The sequence below is a fragment of the Colius striatus genome, chromosome 1, assembly GCF_028858725.1.
Source record: "Colius striatus isolate bColStr4 chromosome 1, bColStr4.1.hap1, whole genome shotgun sequence".
In the NCBI taxonomy this organism is placed as follows: domain Eukaryota; kingdom Metazoa; phylum Chordata; class Aves; order Coliiformes; family Coliidae; genus Colius; species Colius striatus.
The window spans coordinates 13,310,086-13,333,975 of record NC_084759.1 but is presented as its reverse complement, the minus strand read 5'-3'; the positions used below and the strand labels follow the sequence as shown (position 1 = coordinate 13,333,975).

At 36.8% G+C, this 23,890-nt stretch overlaps 1 protein-coding gene across 1 annotated transcript in view; it reads right to left on the bottom strand.

The window, feature by feature from the left end:
* The window catches only part of ARHGAP42 (Rho GTPase activating protein 42), a 154,882-nt gene that overhangs the window by 70,298 nt on the left and 60,694 nt on the right, over nt 1–23,890 (bottom strand). Inside the window, exon 4 of the mRNA XM_061991652.1 lies at nt 3,270–3,341. Coding sequence (XP_061847636.1) covers nt 3,270–3,341 — 72 coding nt within the window. The remainder of the gene's footprint in view (nt 1–3,269; nt 3,342–23,890) is intronic.

The window sequence follows — 23,890 nt, the reverse complement described above, 5'->3', positions numbered from 1 at the left end:
TTTTTGCCTAAATTTAATAAATTTTTGAAGAAAGAATAAAGTACTCTCATTCTCTATATGGGATTGATGCAGAAGAATATTCCTACATAGTTCATCATGGTAGTAAAAATCTTCAAGTTACTTATTAAAATAAAATGCTGATTGTTAGAGTGAAAACCAGAATTTTCTCTATATGTGTGTGGCAGTGCTGGGGACTGCTTGTTTTTGTCTCCAGATGAATTTTATCTGGTGTTAAAAAAAAAAAATGATAACTGGGCTTTTTTCTTTAAAGTGACAATCTTCCCGTTACTGAAACCTGACAGTAGTTCCTAGTACCAATATACATAACATGAAATAATAACACAACTATCAAACCTTTTTTACCCCTTAAAAAAAACAGGAGACACAGCTCAATCGGGTACTAAAATCAATAATTTCAAAGCCCAATTAGAAGAGAGAGAATCCACCACTCACCACTGCTTTTAAAATATGCTCTCACAGTGTAAGGTTGATCACAAACACTAACTGATTGCATCTCTCACTGCTGCTGAAATTGCTCATGCCAAAAGGCATATACAATTAACTATACTGCTATACCTTATCTCTTCAAACGTTGGTCAATAAGATGCTATGATGCAAATTAATTCACAGTTATAAAAATACATAATACGACATAACTCTCAGCGATGCTGTGGAGTCTGCCTCTCTTTGAAGAGGAACACAGAGACAGATACGTCTTGGGATTTTAGAGGGAGAAGGATGACAGAGAAAAAGAAGCAATTTTGGGCTTGATATGAATACAATCCTACATACCTTTGTAAGTTAATACTAAAGGAAAAACAGCTCAAGCATGATATTTCAGAGGAAAATGTAGTGGTTGATACGTGGTCCATACAGTTGATATGTTTACAGAAAATCTCAAATAAAAGTGACATTCTCAGCGTTCTGTGAAACTTGCTGCTGAAATCCAAGTAAAAAGAAAGCGTCTATATTTTTTGTTTGGCTGCCAGTTCAGATCAGCCCAGAGGAGTTCAAAGATTCAATCCTCTGTGCAAATGCTTCATTAACTACAAATCAATAACTAGCAAGCTAAACCTATCCTATATCTGTGAGAGTTCATAAATGCTCAAGGGCTGAGTCCAGCAAATGCAAGTGGAAGTAAGCAATCTGACCATGTTCTGTACTAACAATGAGTTTCAAAAAGACCAAATTTGTATTCTATTTCATACTGGTCTTATTATCCCTAGATCACATGTTGCTATTTTGTAATTACCAGCAAAACAGTATTAAATGTAACTAATCTCTCACTTCTTTGTGTTTATTGCATTTAGTTAAAGGCCAACTGTAACTGTTTCCGCTGATAAAAATCAATGTAGAGGCAAATGTTTGCACCACAATCTGGGTTATGCAGGTTTATTTGACATTTTATAATACAATGAGCTGGCAGAGGTCTCTATATGGTATCAATGTGTCAACTAGTATCGCGGACTGTCCAAAACACACGTAGCAATACATAATAAAGTGCATTAGACACTGGATTAAAAGTTAGCTGAGCCAGGTTCTCCCCTGAACTCATTGAGTACACTGTTGCGTGAAGACAGACAAGTAAAAATGATTCAATGTCTCCACAAATTATGTTAAATTGGCAAATGCTCATATTTTATCTGGAAGAGTTATGGAAAAAAACCTGTTGTGGTATACCAATCAGAGAGCACTCAACCCTTCCTGTAGTGCCCTGCCTTTAATGTTAAATAAATATTGTCAAATTATGTTGCTGATTAAAAAAAACCCACAAAGCAGTCATCTTCAATTAGACCCTTAAATATGTGTTGACATCTCTCAAGCCATATATTCAAAGGAGACATGAGTGTCTTATACAACTCTGCAGAAAGTCCTTTGAAATGCCTGTGGATCATCTCTCTGATGTACCAGGACAGTTAATAGTACATAGGTTAGGCTTTCAAACAGGTCTGCAGAGAAGAATTATATCCTTTAAACGATAGGAATATGAAATGAAATGGTAACACAAAGAACTGAACAATGCAACTAAAATCTAAAGAAAAGTAAACTCGATTTTGTGCTGGGATTTAATTCAGACTTCTGCAGCATGGTAAATAAACTCCTGGCCCTGCATCTCACAGCAGCAGAGGGGTGGGACAAGAGAAGAATGCAGTTGTACACAAAGACATATCCAGTAAGAGGGTAAAGAACATCCATTTCAGAGAAATCTGACCTCAAGTTCACAGTAAAAATTCTTGTCAAGCAGTTACTTAGTTCCTGTGTGTAAGTAGTCTCATCTGTTTGCTACATAGTCACAATAGTAGTAAAAAAATATAAATCTTTGGTCTGCCTTTCCAGTATCTCTGTTCTTCTTCTGAGGTTGTTTGAGTACAACACAAGTGTAACCTTTGCTACAACATCAAAGAGAGACTTTTTTTCATACCCGTTTAACCTTACAAATGGAAGATTTCCCAGAAAATTTTATGAGCGCTAATGCAAGATGCAAAATGCTTCAGAACTAGCATATTTATGTAGTTCGAAGGAATGGTTACTAACCATACCTCTAATTGACTACCGCAGCCGTTATGCATCTCTCTGAGATTGTGATCAAAGCAATCACTGATAACCACTTGAGACTCCTGGATCAGACTAAAAATAGCTTTTCCGGACTAACAGTTCATTCCAACATCTTTTTCCCCAATATATCTCATTTCCTGGGCTGGCTACTGAACCCTGATATAGACAACCTGCACTGTTTCTCTAATACAGATGCAACAATACCAAGCAACTGGTGTAAATCACCAACTGGAGCCCTTCCTACCACAGGAAAACCTCTGGGAAAATATGAAAATGAATACTCTGACAAAGTGAATATGCGTCACTGCACTGCATCAGTCATGCAAAGTAGAGAGCGAAAGCAGAGATGAAAAGAGTGTCTGCTAAAAGCATATGGACGTCTTTCAGGCTTTCTACAATAACCACTCAAAGGTCACTGCACCAGTACAAGCTGTTCAAATGTCTATGTGGTTCTGAGTTAACACAAGATACAACCTAACACAAATGCAGACATCACAAAATGAACAGAACTCCCCATGTGCATCAGTAGCAAGTGATGTAGTCTATGCATATAATCAGTCTTTAAACTCAATTTCTAAGTCATCTCCTCCTCTGAAGCTAAGAATTCAGCATAATTTACTAACACATTAATGAAGATGGCCAGTTTTCAGTCCAGCCTCAAAACACACTGATAAACTCAAATAAATATGAAATGTGTTTCCACAGCCACTTACTTTTGCTGCTCCTATTTGCTCTTTACGAAACTTCTCCAGCGGTGCTATTAGCACATCATTAGCATTCTGGATCTGCAAAATCAAACATAAAGCATGTCTTTCAAAAATAGAATATTTAGAGAAAGTGGAGTCATAACTCCGGCAGTGTGCGAGACTGAAAAATTCATGTCTGGTAAGAGCATAATGGCAGGAGTCAGATAATTACATCTTCTTTTGATAAAACATAGAACACGCATGTTCACCAACCTATTATGGAACATTTCCATGAATAATTACAGTGATTGTAACGAATGATGTAGTAACTTTATCTGAACTATACAGAATGGTTTTCTGGTATTTTGCTTCCATTTCTTTCATCTTGCCTAAAACCAGAATTGAAAATGGAAATTTCCAGGAACATGTTTTGGCAGAACAGACAAGATAAACATTTGAGTAGTACTGACAGCTCTCCCTAAAAAAGCTTGTGCTTACAGAAGCTGAATCTTTGACAGAGTAATCTTTCTGGCTTTCTCTTTGGAAGACATACCTAGATATACTGAAGAGAGGAGAGTAATGCAGAAAACTGTATAAAAGTAGATAACTTACAAAACATTCTAGATTGAATCCCTTCACTTTTCTAGTTTCCAAAATAATTTAAGATGTCCTGCAGCTATTTTTATCACTTGAACCTAAACCAGGGTTCCTAATGAATCACAATTTTCCCCTCACGGCCTCTGCTCATTTAGTGTAAATCTAATCCTGTGAATCCCTCTCTGAAAACCATTCTTAGCAGCGACCACCTAAAGTACTCCCAAGTCATTTGGGCTTGAAACACATATACAGTAAAATACAAATGCCAGGCTTGCCACTGTGCCACTCATCAAAACAAAACAAAACAAAAAGATAGCATGATTTCACCAAGTACTTTTTAGGGACAGACAGAAAAACAACTAAAGTGACTTTACTGGAGAAAAATCAGAAGAAACGAAAAACTGCCAACACATCAGAAATAAATAATGATAAAGCGCATTACAATATTCTCATTAAAAGTAAAATTTTAGGTTTTCTGCATTAAAGTTATTTTTTCTCTCCTCACTAGTCCAGTCTTTACCATACTCATCACATTCCACGTTTGGGCTTTGGCAGGTTTGGAGGTCTGGGCAAAGCTACCACAAACCTAAGCCAAATGCAAATGAATACAGCTCTTGTGACTCTTCCATAACAATTATTGATAAGTTACATTGTCAGCTAAGCACAAAAACTTCCCAAAAGGCTGTAATAATAAACATATAGAAAAAAACCCACATTGAAACACAAAGATATTTTCTTTCCTTCCAAACCTAACATTACAATTTCAAAGACCACAGAATCACATCTCTCAGTGGGACAATGTTTCAGGAAAAGCTGAGACTCTCTTTGACATCCTCATGTAACCAAGTACAATACTACAAAAGTCACACTTTGCACGTCCGATGACACAGTGATCAAAATGTGCTACATTGAAAACTAAAATTCAAGCAGCACAGAGAATGAGAAGGAATGTTTGCACTGCATTCCCTGAACTTTCACTGCATTCTACATCCTCGATCAGTCTTGCCAGAACAAAGTTATGTTGTCCTTTCTTTAAAATCTATCTAGATTTTCAGGCATCATCTAGCAATCTAAATGAGACTCAACACTTTCTACAAGGCAAAAGACGTGCACTTAACAAAAGATATTCTCTGTCCCAAGGATCACTAAGTACAGCATATTAAAATTAACAGTGGTATAAAACCGTTAAATGACTTGCCGACAGTCAGGCAGAGTTGCAGTACAAACATCTGGAAGCAGCCACTGGAAGTTGGAAGCAACATTTAAGAGTATGTACATGGCTTCTGGCACATAAAGAAATCACAAAAACTTGTTGGGGTCACTGGTACAGAAGTGTGGATGCATTTTTTCTTTCTTTTTCTTGTATAAAAGTAAGGTTTTTTTCTCTCTGCCTTTTAGATTCATTGCTATATAGATTAATAACATATTTAATATATCACATTCAATTAAGAGGGACATTCATATTATTGAAGTAGTTATTACTGATGCAGCAATTGCTGTTAGTCCTGTTGCTAGTCACTGCCAGTCAAACTAACTTCATATGGAGCCGAATATGGCTCTTTGCTCAATGCTATCATGTTTAGGCAGCCTTCACAGCACACCAGGAGACCTCACTTCATATATTGCCCTCTTGACAGCCTGAAAGTTACTAAAACTGCTATCTGTCTCACTCAATGCTGCAAAGCAAACAGAGTATCTTGGAGAAAAAGAATCCTGCTTCAAACACTGTGGAAGAAGATATTCATAGGAAGCATATGGCACTGACAGAAGTCATCTGGGAAGTCAGTGGTTTTGCTCAGCTGAAGCACAGTACTACTCCCACAGTTACATATGCAACTAGGAATGGATGGTGGGAATTTGCATGGCTAATTAAAAGATGTCACACACTTTGTCTAGACAGGGTCTGTGCCTCCACAACCTGCAAGCTCATCCCTGAGGCTGAAAGCTCCTAGTGATGAGAGCCCTGATGTGGTAATTCACCTTCCAGCAAAATTAGGAGCTAGGTAAGTAACTGGCTTTGGGAAGGAAGAACACACCAGCAAAATACCAGAGAGAATTGCAGCAAAGGCATTTCAAGATATTAAGGTATTACAAGATGCCAAATGCTTCACAGTTAAGACTCCTATTGGTTTCTATCAGTCTGTGCCTAGCTTTTGGTAACTGAAAATTATAAAGAAGAACATTCATTTCCTTTCATCAGCAATTCCTATCACTGCAAATACTTTATGTTATAGTTTCCTTATTAAGAGTTACAAATTAGTCTACAGCCTCGCCACCAAAGTAGGAAACTAGTCCTCCCACAGCCATTTCTATAGAAACTTGATTGCTTTACATAATCTGAAATTTTCAATGTGTGGTCATAATAAAATAATTTTCTTCCTGCCAAGAAATAATCTCTCCTAGTTATTGTTCTAGGTTGAAATCAAAGACACTTGGAATAGGCGAACAATGTCAAAAAGACTATAACAGTTTCTGTAACTAGCAAGTTCAGAAATCTATGTTATGTTCCCTTAAAATTTTACTCAGATTAGTCACATCTTTAGGAGAAGTTATACTTTCTTGATCCAATAGTTATTGAATGCTACATAGCTCCCAGCATCGTTAATATGTGGCAGTCAATCAAAAAAATGTGATTGTTGCTCTTGTTTGGCAAAAGCACTGGTCTTCCTCCAGAAAAACTGAATCAGGCAGTTTTAACTTAGTGTCAGTTCATCAGTCTTTTTTTTTAATTAGGATGTTAGACAAATATTAGGCAGACATAGCAGAAAAACACTTTACCGAGTTAAATTAGATCTAGTAAAAAAGAAACAGATTTTTCTAAACCAAAGAACTTTCTAACTTTGTTATGTATAACTCTCTCTTCAGCATTATGGATAAAAATCTCATTAAAAGAAGTACCACTAAAGACACACTGAATTTGTAAAAAAAACTTGAAAAAAGAAACATATAAAATTTGAAAATATTTTTTCAGAGCCAGCTCTGACAACTTATAAGGTCATTCTCTGCTTACATAACTGCAATATTTCAATATACTCTAACAACCTTTTGAGCCAACACAGTGAAACACCTTAAGTTGTCTCTTCTGATTCATCATCTTCCACCTTTCCAACTCACTCTCCTTCCTTCCAGAAATTATCTGTGAAATTGAATTAATGTACCAATAATAAGATAAAGTTGTTTTTCACACATCACAGAGAAACTCTGCATCTATAGTTGGAGGCAGTTTTTACCATCTCTTAAACTTCTCTTTTTTACTCAAAGTTTTAAACAACAGTAGATTTAAGAAAAAATTCAACATCAAGAACATAACCTTACGAGAGTCAATTGTTACACTATGTTAGAAAGGGAAGAATACATCTGAACATTACCATTTCTAGATTTTCTTAAATTTAAGTCATTGATAATTTTTTGAATGAGTTTTCTAGCCCTGAATTTGGGATAGTGTATGATATGCAGATATTATTCTTCATCTTCTTTTACTTAGGTAGGACTAGTGGATACAAAAAGAAATTTAACTAAACCACTGTTTATGCTACATACTCATTATTAAATGCTAACAATATAGACAAAGAAATTTTAAGCCCTGAAGCACTTTACAAGCTTTGAACTGATTACAGAGTAAACAGAAGAATATTCGTACCTCAGATTCTACCATCAACTTTGTAACCTAAACGTTTTTATTCTAAAAAGCACACCTTGATATGAGGTGTGTATATATACTCAGAAAGATATAATATGGTATACACACAAAATATTTTAAACTTAATATTACAATAATAATTTCAGGTTTTGTGTGTCTTCACTTTGCAGTTACTCGGTAAAATAAGGCTTCTTGATAGATGATGTTCCTGAGGACATCTAGTTATGAGTGAGTGGATAAACTAGGTTTGAAAGCTTATCTTTCAAGTACTTGTCATCAGATTCTATCCTGGGTTTTTTATCACTTTCAATAGTATTTACTAGTCTAGAAATACTGATTTCCAGAGAGATGAAGTAAGATCAGAGTTTTGTTGGAAGTATCTGTATTTCATAGAGAAATGTCCTACAGAAAGAACAGTCTTTTATCTCTGTCCTCTAGTGACCCTGTGGTACTTGGTACACTTGGAAATTGATTCCTGTTCTGCTCTGACCAATGCCTCTTTCTGAACTTCATATGGGAAGTTATATCCTTTACGATTCATCTGAAGAGAAACTTGTGGCATATCCAATATTTTGAGTGATTCTGAGGCAGAGGCAAGTGCCACTAGATATACTTGGCATATATACTTGGAAAGCAGATCATTTGTTGAGACTTTAAAAACTGAGACAGTTTACTATATTTTGATGGACTTTTGACAAATCCATATCTTAACCAAAACCAGATTATACTGCAAAGCTCAAATCTTTCAAGTAGGGAAAAATTGTAGAGACTGCACAAAAGAGTGATCCCAACATTGTTGGAGCTCTCCACTTTCATAGTCAGTTTTGCCTTAACTCTACTCATGCAGGTGGGTCTGTGCTGGAGGTACTGACTCATCATTCCTGCCCTCAAACAGCCTTGATTCTTCTCCTCCACACATGCGGCTTTCCTCCTTTTTACACCTTAAATTCCATGCAAGCAGGAGACTTACAACTCCACACTTAATTTCCCTGATATAATCAAATCCCACAACAATTAGCCAAGTATTCAATCTGACCTGCTGCCCTTCCTGTGACTCAATGCTTAACCATGGTGACACTGCAGGAATTTAAAAGGAAAAAGAAACCAAAGGTTCCAAGAGGTACATTCCATTGAACCAGAGATTGAAGGAGAAATGAAAAAAAAAAAAAAGCTATTTTTTTCATTTCAGAGATTCAGTTCTGTTAAATTTTCCAGTTTGAGCAAGCTCCTGTAGAAATCTATATCACTGTGCATGCTGCAAGATGAAACATCTTTCACAAACATCAAGGTAATGATAATGCTCTTCCATACAAAGAGATCCCATATATTTATAACCTTTTTTCACTTCTTTTTATGAAAAAACACTTTTCCTCTCTTCCAAACAGATTAAGACCCTTCACAAACTTATTATCCTACTAATGTTAACTTTAACTCCATCTCCAGTTAAGGTAAGCTACAGGGCAAGTTAGGTATAGAGTTATCACACCAATTGTAACTGAGAGTAGTGCTAAGAGAAAGAAATTGCATTATTTGAAATTTGTCATTATTGAAAGCACAGTAAGCACCAGGACTCTACTTGTAACATTTTGTGTACTAATGAAACAAAGAAAACCCAAGGACCTTGCTGATAGAAGCCAAACCAAGGATTACTCCCAGGACTGCACTTGAAAGGGGAGGGAAAAAAAAAAAGAATTAAAAATCAGAGAACAAACAATCCCACTCATGCTAAGAAAATTGTTAAGCACGGTATAAAAACAAGCAAAACTTGCAGAGAGTACTGTAGTTATCTTTGTGATCACTAACCAGATGTGACCTCATCTTGTAAGCTGAGGAAGGTCCTCTCAGGTTCTCTTTTTTTTTTTTGGTAGTTTCCTTTGTTCCTCTCAAGTATCAGGCAAGCAATAAAATGTTACAATTTGCAGTCAATACATTAGTGAGCTCATTAGTAGGAATACACATAATTTAGTAGGAGTACACATAATTTTAGGAATACTCCCCCATCATACTAGTTTTCTTCTATTTCTATTTTTAAAGTACCCACTATCTTATTAAGCACAGTATGTAGTTAAAAATAATTCAGTGCAAAATATTAATGATCCATGTACTGATGTAATGAAAATAAAGTGCTTATATAAACCACACTTCATTCAATTTACACCCCACAGTCTCAAAGTTGAGGCATATGCTTTCTGAGCTAAATGAGGTGAATATGACCTCTTCCATCTCAGATGAGGGTTCAAGATGAATGAATATCTATCAAATACAGCCCAGCCACTCTCACACATAATGCCTTTTTTTCTGGTACATCCATCTCTATGGATAACTACAATATTTACAGTACTCATATGGTACTCAAAGATTCCAAGGACCACTACAACCTTCCATAAGGTGACCAGTATCTTCCATGTGTGCAATGACGGTGAAGCAGAAACTCCTTTCTTCCTCCCAGAAAACCAGACTTGTCTTATCATGCTGAAACCCTGGACTTTTGAAACCACGCTGTACCAACACTTGTTAACTTTCTTTGGGCCAAATAACAACAAAGAAATATGAAATCTAGGGATAGAGAAAGAAAAAAAGAAGTTTTGAGTTCAACTAATAGCTCTTCCACAAAACCAGGGAACTTGAAGTATCCTCTAACCAATCAGTCCATGCACTGACAATAGCAAGATCTGACAGAGGACACTACCACATCAGTTAAGATAGGAATAGAAAGAGTCTCAAGAACTTAGGTAATTAACTCAGTTGCCACAGTCTCTGCATATAAGCCTCCTTTCCCATTCAATGGGAAGAAATAAGCACACAATTCCTGTGACCTGTTTGGACACCTTCCAGACAAGATGCACATCATGAAATTCACAGGTTCTCTGTAATCAAACTCAAATCTGCCGTTCAGCTTCCACAAAACTGATTGACATGTAAAAAGCCTAAATAAAATGTACTTCAAAAGTTTCCAGAATAAAGCAAACCACTGTCTGGGCCACTGGGCTCTCACTCAGGGATACTGCAAAACCATTTGAAGTTTTTATGGAATAATTCAAAGAAATCCGGGACTGGGCAAAGTAGCTTCTAATTACAGTTGGAAAAGACCTTAAAGATCATTGAGTCCAACCACTAGCCTGACACTGCCAAGCCCAACACTAAATGATGTCCCTTAGCACCTCATCTATGCATCTTTTAAATATCACTTGGCATGGAAACTCCACCACTTTCCTGAGCAGCCTGTTCCAATGCTTAACAACTCTCATATTCAATACTTCCTAATATTCAATCTAAACCTTTCCTGATATAAATTCAGGCCATTTCCTCTTGTCCTATCATTCATTACTGGGGAGATCGACCCCCACATCTCTACAATTCCCTTTCAGGAAGTTGATAGAGAGAGTGATCGTGTCGTGTCCCCTCAGACTTCTCCAGGCTAAACAATCCCAATTCTCTCAGCCATTCCTCGTAAGACTTGTTCTACAGCCCATTCACCAGCTTCTTTGCCTGTCTCTGGACAAGCTCCAGCACCTCAATGTAATTTTTGTAGTGACAGGCCCAAAATTGAACACAGCATTTGAAATGTGGCCTCACCAGCACAGATGAGGATATCCCCAGGTCCTTTTCTTTTTCTGTCCAATGGCTTTCCAGTCACTGTGCCCCAAGCCTATAGTGTTGCATGGGGTTGTTGTGGTCCAAGTGCAGGACCCAGCACTTGGCCTTGTTAAACCTCATACAACTGGCCTTAGCCCCTTGCTCCAGCCTGTCCAAGTTCCTCTGAGGAGCCTTCCTATCCTCAAGCAGATCTACGCACCAACTCAGCTTGGTGTCATCAGCAAATTTGTTGAGGGTGCACTCAATCCTCTCACCTAGATCACTGATAAAAGATGTTAAACAGGCCCCAGCACTGAGCCTTGGGGAACACCACTGGTTACCAGCCACCAACTGGATGTAATCCCATTCACTACCATTCTCTGTGCCCAGAGTTTTCCACCCATCTCAGTTTTCCACCCATCTCAGATTAGGTCCATCCAAGCCATGGGGAGTCAGTTTCTCCAGGAGGATGCTGTGGGAGACTGTGTTGAAAGCTTTACTCAAGTCCAGGAAGACCACATCCACAGCCTTTGTCCTCATCCACTCATCCTCATCACACTGTCATAGAGGGAGATCAGATTGGTCAAACAGGACCTGTCTTTTACAAAACTATGTTGACTAGGCCTGAACCCTTTGGTTGTCCTGTATATGTCTTGGGATTTGCTCCATAACCTTCCTTGGCACTGCAGTCAGGCTGACAGGCCTGTCGTTCCCAGGATCCTCCTTCTAGCTTTTCCTGTATATGGGGGTCACATTTGCCATCCTCCAATCTGCTGGAACCTTCCCAGTGAGCTAGGACTGCTGGTAGATGATAGAGAGTGGCCTGGTGAGCACTTCACCAGCTCCCTCAGCACCCTTGACTGGATCGCATCTGGCCCCATCAACTTATTTGCATTGAGCCACTTCTGGTCACAGCAGCAGGTCACACATCATTTCCCCTTGCACTAAGGCAGCTTCAATCTGTCCCCTATCCCCACCTTCCATCTCTGAGAGCAAGGCACCTTCCCTCAGTGGCTCTCTTATCAGCTGCATGAGGAGGTTGTCTTCCACACACTCCAGAAACCTCCTGGACTGTTTCTTCTCTGCTGTGTTGTATTCGCAGTAGACACCTGGTAAGTTAAAGTCCTCGTGACAATGAGAACCAGTAATCTCAACACTTTTCCTACCTAAAAAACATTTTGTCTACCTCCTCTTACTGGCTGGGCAGTCTATAACAGACTCCTACCAGGATATCAACCTTATTGTCCTTTACTCTGATTCTTACCCATAAAAACTTGATCCCATCCTTTCCAATCACTGACCTCTAAACAATCAAGACACTCCCTAACACAGAGAGTTACCCCTCCACCTCTCCTGCCTTGCATATCCCTTCTGAAGAGTTTGTAGCCATCCAATGCAGCACTCCAGTCATGAGACTCATCCCACCATGTTTCCATAATAGCAACGATGTCAGACTTCCCTTGGTACACAACAGCTTCCAGCTCTTCCTGTTTGTTGCCTATTCTGCATGCATTGGTGTAGATGCACTTCAGATGGGTTATTGATTTGGCCCCCTTTTGACGGGAAGAAGTCCTGACCCTCACATGACCATTTACAGGTGTTTCTGTGGCCTCCAACACATTAACTCATTCATTTAACAGTTCTTTTTAATGCTATTTCCCTTTAACTATCTCATTTCACTCAATGCATTCATTGCTTGTGATGTCTCTGGAGAGAAAAGCTAAATATACACTCCATCTGTTTTAAATTCCACACTTGGGAATTTGCAGTAAGCTTAAAATGTCTTTGTTGCCGTATAAACTTTTAAAGAGAAAATGTCATTAGATTAAAAGTCCCAGAATTTTTGTTGTTTTATAGTATTTACGTTTTAATGTTTGCATGTTAATCTATTTTAGTCAAATCCATAAGATTCTTGAGCATTGTCAGTTCACTAATACTTCAAGCACAACTTTAAACAGCTCCAAAAAGCTACTCAGTTCCCACTCTTTCTATGTGGAACAGTCCATCTTCTATTAAATGGTATGGTTTAACAAATCAAATTTATTGTTTAAGACATTTTAATAGCTGATGCTCAAACTGTCCTGCTGACTTGACACAGTGCGGCAGGTACATATCAGTAAGTCCAACAAGCAGTGAAATCAGAGGCTACAAACTCACCACATATCCAGTGAAAAAAATGTTTCTGATAACATGTATTGGCAATGAGATGTCTAACGGGTTTTATGAACAGTCTTAAAAATTGTTTACACCACATAATACAATGCCATCTGTGTAGAGAAAGCAGATTTGTTCTTGGAATAATAATACATGCCTTTCAAGCACTCTGAACTGCTGAAGTGAAATTGCTACAAACACCTTGATGTTGCTTATTTTACATCTTCAAGATGCACAGAACAAAGTCTTAAGAAAACAGATTACTGAAAATAGACATGTTCCCTACACTTGTGTATGGATATATGGATATGTGTATGAAGCTATCTAGGTGAAACTGCTTCTGAAGGGGGGTTAGACTAGATCTCTAAAGGTCCCTTCCAAGCCCTACCATTCTATTGATTCTATGATTATCTTATTGCTGACAATTCTTTTACTGTAAATACCAAAAAACTGCTAGACTTTATTTTTTTAGATAGATGAATGAAGACACAGGTTAAATACCTCAAATAATTGACCCAAATAACATCAAATCATGTTTTCCTGCTACCAAGATAAACAACCGTACTTTATAATCTCAGATTATAACAAGAAAACCATGTGAAGCTAACCTTAAAAAATATCCTCGCTTTTACCACAGACTTTGAAAATATATTTATCTTTTATAAAATTATTACACAAAAATGTACTTAAAACATCTTTTAAAATAAGAGATTACATAATGAAATGTATACTCTTAGCTGTTATCTGCAAATAATACATATGAAAACAACCTTCTTGAAAGATAACACATTTTACAAGATAAGCAAGGAAATGGAGAAATGAGAAACAGCAGTTGATAAGAATTCTAAGAAATAAAAATGAATGTGATAGTAATACATAATTATCTCAAGAAACTGCATGCCAGATGTTGGTACCAAGACAAAAAAAATACAGGGAATTATCAAAGGACATGGCTAGTTTTATGACCATTCATAAACACACACTATTACATGTGTTAAATTGAAGGAAATCAGATCTTAGACTTGAAAGTGTTTGTAGAGTGAGCATGTAACCTCTCTCTCCTCTCCCATTCACAATATACAGACTGGCAAAGGTTTCCCGTGTTTGTTCAAACATTATATACGCACCAGACGAAACTTCTGTGTACAAAATATAAATTCACATCGGTTATGATTTACAATGCAGTTGGAGTGGTAAAGGGAAAAAAATTAAAAAATAATATCCTATGAACATGATTTATTTCAAAATTCAACTTCTCCCAAATATTTTCATTTATTTCCCCCCTTCCTCCTTGGTAGTGTGAGTGAAATACACAGGTCTTCTCATACGTCAAGTCTCTATTCCAAATGTCAAACACTATCCCAAGTATTACAAGTACTGAACAAAGATGGAAACATTGACACACTGTTAATTGGGTTTCACAAGGAAATTAGGATGCAAAGAATGGTATCAAGGGAATTATTCAGACACGGGTTTTAACAATGCTCTTACTGCTCTCCCACAGTAACTTCTAACAAAATTGACTTAATTCATCTCATAGTGTGTCTTGCCAAGAAACTAATTTGAATAAAGGGCTCTTACCAGCAATAAAACTTTGAAGGGTGGAAGTGCTGCTTGAACTCTGCATTGCTGAAGCAAAGGAAAAGTACTTTGTTGAACTGCTAATCATGCCTGCAAGCCAGCCCCAGTCTGCCAGTCCTACTGAGTCAGCTGCTGCTCCCAGTTTCTTAAATAACACCAGAGGAATAAATCTGTAGCATCTATACACTGATATGAAAGCCTAGGATATATCAGCCTTCTCTACCAATTGAGGAGCTTACAATGGCTATTCAGACCTTCTCAATTCCTAGCTAGGCTCTGTAATGTGCTCTAGGAGATGCCACATGAAGGCTAATAGAATTAGGCAATGAGTTTTCATGTTCAAACTTTTTTTACATGCTCCCTGTTAGCTTCTGAGCAAAATTTAAGGTGTTGCCGATTCCTGAGTGTAATGGTTACAGGCAGGGATGTTCAGAAACCTCCCTGCTGGTATTCTGAGGACTACTACCTTAGTGACAGTATAAAACATTTGTTTTACTACTGACAGTACTACTGAACCAATCTGAAACCAAAGCATGTCATATCTACTTCAAGGAACTTATGGATCATTAGAACTGTGAACCAAGTTCCTCTAATACTACATTTATTAAGCCACCTTTAATTCAGGTTCTGAGGTGAGAGCTGTACATCTAAAATAGGACATCTAGTTCCATTTGAGGAAATTTTATTATAGAAGTTCTAAAAACTGAGTCTTAAAAAGAAAAACTACAAACCTGTCTCCATGAGTCAGTATTCCTTAACAGCCTGAGGGTTCATACAGCACAGACTACTCTTCTTGTAACTAACATGGTTACTGTTGTGGGCTAGAGGCAAAAAGCTGAACTCAAGACTGCTAACATTAAAAAATAACACAGAACCTATGGTGTGTGAATTCATTATGAAAATACCAAATGTGCCTGGGGAGTTCCTACAGAGTGACTTGTGATCACTCCTTTGGCTCAGCTACAGAGTTAATGTCAGGAATCTGAACGGCAAGATGTTTAACTCTGTCTCTGATTAATGGGGAAGAGTGAGTCTAATATAGTTACACGTAATTCACAGATGGAAGCAACAACCTGAAAACAGTTCTTGGCCAACAGGAAGGTAAAATACATTTACAGTCAAACTCTAAGATGCATTAATCCCCTAGAAAACTCTCACCTGAACATGTTTAAGGAGATTCTTATCCTAGGTACTGATAATAAAAGTCTAATGAGGCATTGAAGTGTCTCAGCTTCAGCACGCTCAGAAATTAGATGTCAAAAGGCATGAACTGGTTCTTCTTCACTTGCTTCCTTAGCTTGTGGCTTTAAATAGACAGATTTATTATAATACACTGTTAACTGTTAGCAAACACATATTCCTGAACAAGCAGTGAAGAACACTGAAGTGCTGAGCACATTGATACCCAGGAGCTTCACTGAAAGGGCACGAACTGTAAGGACATACTGTAAAGAACTCAGTTGCTTATGAGTATCTCAACACTACAAGCATTGACCATTGTAAAGTAAAATTCAAATGCAGAAAGCACTGTGCATTAAGGTTTTCTCTTCCCCACTATCTTCTATTTATGTGAAAAATATTCACACCTTACATCCTGTAGGAGCTTTAAAAACATTAACAGAATTTAATGGCAAATAAGTTAAAAGGAAAAGGGGAAAACCATAACTGACTTACAAGTGTGCTGCATACATCTGAGGCTACATTTTCCTATCTCCTGTGCTTTTGTTCATGCTAGTGATTCCCCCCCGACCCCTAAAAATCCTTCACTTTACAAGGGCACACTTCAAAGAACTTCTGATTTTTCTGCATCTTGTATTTCTGTTTTCCCTTCGGTAGGCGAGTGTTCAGTGTTAAAGAATGCATTTAACTCTTCTAGTATATGAATCAGAAGGTCTATTTCTGCCCAGGGAGGTTGTGGAGTCTCCTTCCTTGGAGATCTTCAAGACCCACTTGGATGTGTTCCTATGTGACCTGATCTAGGTGACCCTGCTTCTGCAGGGGGGTTGGACTAGATGATCTCTAAAGGTCCCTCCAACCCCTACCATTCTCTGATTCTATGAAGAAATTAAAAGAGCTACAGTCTTTTCATCCTATTGGTTTTCACCAAAATTATCAGTTTCTGTCTGTCAACAAATTGTGTTGGACAAAAACAACTAATCCATATCCAGAGGTGAATGGCAGAAAACAACTTGAATGGAGCATTTTGGACAATTTTAACTTGACAAATCCTTTGCTGCATGTATTCCATCTGCGCTATATTGGCACTATTTAGATCACCTGAGGAAAAAGAACTATCTGTTGTTAAAACAAAACAACCCCACAGCAACTCAACACAAAAAAACCCCATAGAAACAAACAAAAACCCAGTTTGTCTTTCCCCCCCATTCCCTTTTTTCTTTTTTTTCCTTGGTAATTCCTGAAAATGTTTAGAAGACAGACATAAATCAGCAATGGACATGTTCATGGTAGTTAATTATCTGGTAAGAGATGCAATTTCTTTTTATGGCCTAGGCCATGGCCTATAACCAAGCAAAAACTGTGAACAAGAAAGTAATCGCAAGCACAACCACAATGAAGGAAAAATAGTTCACTTCTGTACTTACAAGTTTGGGTATTTATCTTTTTATCACTACCATTAATGCAAACAGTGCATATCTCTTGACTAGACTAAGAGTTCAAATCATAATGAAAGCAGAAGAGAGCTCGAGAATGTCAATTCTGATAGTCAGCAGAAGAAAACTTTTCTGTTTTTTCTTGCCTTTATGGCTTTCCAAACAAGCAATAAAAAAAATCCTCAGCTTGACTGTTTACATTACATATTATCAAGGGGGAAATGGCTACATAAACACAGGAAACAGCATAATTGGAGCACAGATCTAATTAAGAAAAAATAGATTCAGAATTCAAATATATCCATGCTACAACATTTTTAATGGCAAATTATTCTATTGAGTACCTTGGAAAATGTAGATCTTTTGCTATGTTACAAATATCTTTTACTTCATAAACATTTATGTCACGGAAAATATTTTTTTCCCAGGAAGAAATAGTGGAGAATTTGTGCTTTTTACTTTTTAAAACAATCCAACACATCAACAGTTATAAAAAGTATCTGATTAACCAGATTAATTATCTGATCTTAGCAAGTCAGCAACAAAACTTATCTTACAAGGTCCTTATTCTAAACCTTCCCAGACACTTTCACTCTGGCCATAAGACCCACTTAAGAGTCACCTTGAACCAGTTCTGTTAATTACTTTGTCTCTGTGCTTTTCCAAATCCTGATCTGCAACTTTCACGGCCAGGTCTGTTTCACTCACTGTGCAGATGTCAACAAAACTTCAACATCTACTCCAGAGGGAAGTAGATGCACTCCAAAGAGGTCTCCTTGTGAGGTCCATTACGATGTAAAAGGAAGGCTAGAAATCGATATAACAATAAATAAACACTTAGCTAATCAAAGTAAGAATGTTTTGACTTACTATGAAAAGTAAAAAGGAAAAAAAAAATGTAATAAGCACACATTATCCCTTAGGGGAAGCTGAGCTGTCAAGACTGACCACAGCATTTATTTTTAAAAGCTTCATTTGTCACCATTTCTGAAACTACATTTAAATATGTTTTCCAAGGAAAAGGGAAAGGGAAATTAAAAAAAAAAAAGAAAAAAACAGGAAAGCCAAAGTGCACGTTCCCTCTTCCTAGACAGAACTAGAGACATCAAGGCAGACAGACAAGTTGTTCTTTAGCAAAAGAATTCCAAAAGAGATTAAGAGCTTGAGTGCCCAAGTGTCATCAGCAACTTGTTACGAATATAAAAGATGAACACCTCACAACTTCAAATAAAACAAAGACCCTAAATGAAAGTTTAACAGTGAGAAATAAAAATACTCAAATGGATAACTCAATAAAGGAGCCAAGATGTTAGCAGAAGTGTTCACTAGAGCTAGGATTTTGTTTTAAATTTTCCATTTTGACAGAAATGGTTATATTTTACATAATGATTCCTACCTTTTCTTTAAAGGAGCAAAAAATGACCACTTACAGAACTCTATAGAAATGAAAGGTTCCTAATACTAAGATCAATCTATTTAGAGTGTGGGCAAATGATGCTACTCTTAAATTCACCTGGAAAACGAGATATTCATATAGAGGTTGTCCAGCTTCCAAATGTTTCCCATTTTCCCCATAACCCCTACCTCATTTTTGAGACATACAACATATTCTTAGCCCATTATCACGATAAGCATCTTTGAAATAAGTTACTACACAATTCATTAAGGACAATCTGATTAAGCATGGTTCAGGCTAAGAAGGAAGCATGGTTACTGAATACTACAAAATATACTTACTCTGTTTTTACATTACATTTTCCAACACTTGGCTCAACTTCAGTTTGTGTCTTAGACACTTCTATTTTACTTGGCAAAGTATTTCACAATGTAGTTTTCCTGACATCCATTCTAAATTCTCCCTCAATTTCTTCCTGTTACATGATTATCTCTTCTTATCTAGATGATGTAACATTTCACATAGAAAGAAAAAAAAAACTCTGCTAATTACGTATAAGACAGAGACATGAAAATTCCCTCTTTTCAGGAACTCATTCAGAAAAAATGTGGATGGGACCATCGGAAAAAAAACCTGTACCAGATCGTGAGCTCATTCTTTTATCATCTCATTGCTTTTCACATTCAACAAGCTCTAAAAATGCAGAAGTAATAGCACGAGGATAAATATAAAGACACAAAAAGGAGGTAAGTTGTACATACATTATCTATACATATGCTTAGGTACCTACAACTTTGAAAAGGCCCATATTCCTGGGATTGATGGTCCTGTAGCAGCTTTTCCCATTTTTAGGATACTGTGCTAGACTAATCTTTACTGAAGTTTTCTCTTAGCAGCTGGGCTGCAAATATAACTTTTGCTATCATGTTAAAGATAATGACAACTGTATCCTCTAATCATTTAAAAAACATGAAAACATCTGGAAACTCTATTCCTTTTCATGATGCTCATTATCATAATACACGTTGTTCTTGGTTTGTCATTTTGGGAACAAGCACCTTAGAAAGAAATATCTAATGTAGACCCATGAAATTCATTTCACCTGTCCCTTAATAGAAGTCTCACCTGGATTACATGGAAAGTTACTACTGTTGCTTACAATCTGGATGTACCTGAATATGTATTTGGTTAACACACACCAATCTACAGACATGCCAGAGCTCTAAGAAGTGACTACCTTTTTTAAAGATGATTTGACCACATATCTCAAGTGCTTTAAGTGGAATTTGTGCTGGTTACAAAATTGGTTGCCAAATATGGTGAGGTAAAAACAGACTCATACACAACTGAGTACAACGCAAAGCTACGTGGGTCTATGCACTCATCAACAATTTCAACATTATCCCCCTTTGCTTTCTTATTTATTTTGGAACTCCTAATTATTGAGCTCCATTTGAATTTAAAGAATGATACCTTGGCAAGCAAGCTGAATGTGCAGAAGGCAAGTGGTCTTAACCATTGATCTAACTTCTTACTTTTTTAGCAGTCCATACAATCATTTCTTTGAGAGGTAAAAATGCTTTATCAGTGGTTAAGTGGTGGCTATGGGGACTAAGTAACTATGTATGCACCAGTGTACTACCAGTCAGATAATATACCTGCCATAATATAAAGCTGATAATTGATTAAGCAGCTAGGTCAGATTTGCTGGGAGTACAGCTGTCCCTGCATTCACTATTTGTGACCAATCTGTGCTACCTTCCAGTATGAAAACGAGCTTTCATCTTCACAGATGCTGCAGGTCTCCATGGGTCAATTCCAGTAGCTGCAACACCAGGGTTAAATAGCTACCAATCTCTACTATCTATTACTATTTGGAATCACTTTGCATTTTACTGTGCAGCTCCTGTGAAATAAAACACAGAAAATGCTTTGCTTCTGTGCCATACCTCATTCTCAATACAACATCCACGGCTGTATCCAAACAATCTATTATTCAATATCTCTCCAGTACCACCAAAGACAACCCCTCAAAGTAATTTAAAAAAAAAAAAAAAAAACAAACAAAATTCCCAAAACAAAAAGTTTGTGCTGAGGAAAACAGCTACTCAACGAGATGAATGTAATTGGAAATTGCATCTTGTTTTAATAACTATTTCATGAATGAACATGTCCAGGCATAAAGCCAAAGTCAGCTGAGCTGTTTGTAATGGTATTATGCCCAGGAACTGTTAACTCCAAGATTGGAAGTATGTATCCTTTCAGGAAACAAAAGCACGTGTATGAACACTTGAAATATTTTCTGAAAAAATGCAAGTTAGCCATAGATTTGAACTATTCAGAGATAAATTCACTTTATAGGTACAGGATTCATAGAAAATCTTTCTATATGCCCGTGCTATTGACAGTACTAACTATATGTACAGTGTTCTGGTGTCCCAATTGAAATTTAAAGAGTAAATTAGAAACATGTAATGTAGCTGTTCAGGCTAATTCCTCATAACCACAGGAATAGGTTATGATGTTCCTTATAAACCAGGTATAACAATAAATAAGCCAATACTTAAATACAATATATGAAGTTACAAAAAAATGTAGATTGATTTCATACTTTGAAATACAATTTTGTAGCTGCATTAACACAAAGATTTACTGATGGCTGCCATCACAGAAAAAAGTTCTGAGGTTATTTAAGCCTCAAATGCTGATGAATTACAATTGAGATGGTTCTGCAAATTGTCACTGGTGAAAGTTCAATATAAGCATGTTGGGAAAAGCACACAAAATTAAGAATGAGATGCTGGACATGGCATAACATGAGTCGTGACAAGACATTTAGAGCAAAGGACAGGAAACAGTATCAGATATAGGTTTCTTAGTCTCTTTTTCTGCTCTCATGTAAATATGACTAATATAGCATCAATTAATTTACAAAGCTCTCACATGCTTTCTTTTACAGTAGCCCTCTTCTGAAGGACAGGTATCCAAAGAAGCAGCTCTCAGGTACGTTCATCTTTAAGGCTCTTTAAGGGTCTGTGACTCCATCATTTGAAACTTTCTGCAGGACCTTGTGACATAGTTCCCAGATTTCTGCTTTATTTTCCTTTTCCAGAAAAATAATCCCTTTCCTTGACCACAGCTAGCTGTAATAGCAGCCCTATATCAAACATTGCACCAAGAGACAGATTTTCAGGCATTTTTGCAGTGATGCCAACTTAAGAAAAGTTTGCTGAATTTGCACTGCTTCTTCAAGCTCACTTTGACTTCTTCCTTTATTGTTGTGATGATGAGACAGTCTGTGGCAACGTGGTTGAAAAATAACCAGGAAAAATTTTTGTTTGTTTTGGTTTATTTTAGCCAGGTCAATTTTCTGAATTGGGAACAATAAACTGGCACTGCTGCCAAAGAAACAGACAAAACTTCTATTCTGTTTCAGTTCAAAAAGCACTTAGTAAAAGCACTTGCTCAGTGAGACCCATTTGAGAAAATTTGTCAAAGCAACAATAATTACTACAAAGTATTATTACATAATATATATTACAAAGTATATTATTACAAGTAACAATAATTACTCCTACAGACATTTGAAAAGAATAATGAAAACAATTTAACTGCTCTGCAAACTTTAAGACAACCTCCTAATGGGAACACTTCAAATAAACCATTTTTGTATGCAACACTGCCCATACAGATTACATGGGTTCCCCAAGGAGGACACCTTGCTTCTTTGTGAAAATGCGCTGTGTGTGGGGTTGGTGGTGTTTGTTTCAAATAAAGGCATCTTTGTTTCTATATATCCTATGGTACATAAAGTAGTTGTGTAGTTATCCAATTTTCATTACATTTTCTGGGACACTGAATAAGAAAAACAAATGTAAGAGTTGCAAACTATTCTGGACATCAGACTAAATGAAGACAAATTCAAAAAGAAATTGTTTGTAGGAATTAAGTACCTTTTCCTCATACTACCGAGAGAAGTGAAGATATACTCAAAATTCATTAAGAAAGTGGTAGATTACCAGGTAACAGCAGGTTCTGACATTATTAAAGGCTAGTAGCTGGTACAGCTAATACTCTCTGACCAACTCTGAGGCTATAAGGTTGGCTGAGCCAACAAAATTCAGGTTCCTTAAAAATAATCATTTACAAGTGCAAACATCTTTATCTTTTCTCTGCCAACAGTCAATTGAGAAGGTACCTGATCAGTGATTGTGTTGAAAGCCAAAGTATCTGCAAGATGAAACAGCAACTATCTACATTTCTGTTAAGACTAAAAAGGCATTAAACTTTCCAACCACACTGCTCAGTGAATGCCTCAAAACACTTTGGCAAGTTACTGTCCTGTAATGTAAGATTACATGCATCAAAACAGAACACAGAACAAGTGTATGAAATTGAGAACAAAACAAATTTATAAAATAGGAAGTAGCAAGTGGCTTTCCAACTATCCTCTCATTTTGCACTTTTACAGAAGAGATGATTTCATCTCTCTGTCTCTCAATGATACTCCTCAAAATTGGGAATGGAAACCTACTTCATTTTCTAACTGAAAAATGCTGCAAAGTAAACAAGAAATGTTCATAAACTTGGTCATGTGTTACTATTTTACTGACTGGTTTTCAATAATCACTTCCTACTCTTATTGCATTCACTGTTGATTAATCAATTAAGAAACAACATTTCTAAGGCACCAAGCCAACTCATGAGGGCATCGTAAAAGTCATGGGACTGTTTACAGCAAGCTGTTAAATCTTTTAATAAAATGCTTCATAGACCAAAGATTAAAGACTCCCTTTAATCATTTTCTACTGTAATAAGGAGCAATCATTCTAGCACCTTTCTAGTCAGATATGCAGTAGCAAGGTAAATGAAAATACCAGCACTCCTAATATAGAACTATAAAACAAACTGTAACAGTTAACTGAACTCATTACATTAATCTACAGCATAGCACTCCTGCAACACACATTGTATTTTAAAAGTAAATAGGTTTTCTTTATTTCCATTCTCTCCAGAAAACTGAAAAAGAGTAAATACTCTAAGGACATTAATTATCAAAGCCTTCTTACTGAGGCTTTGTATACCATTTGCA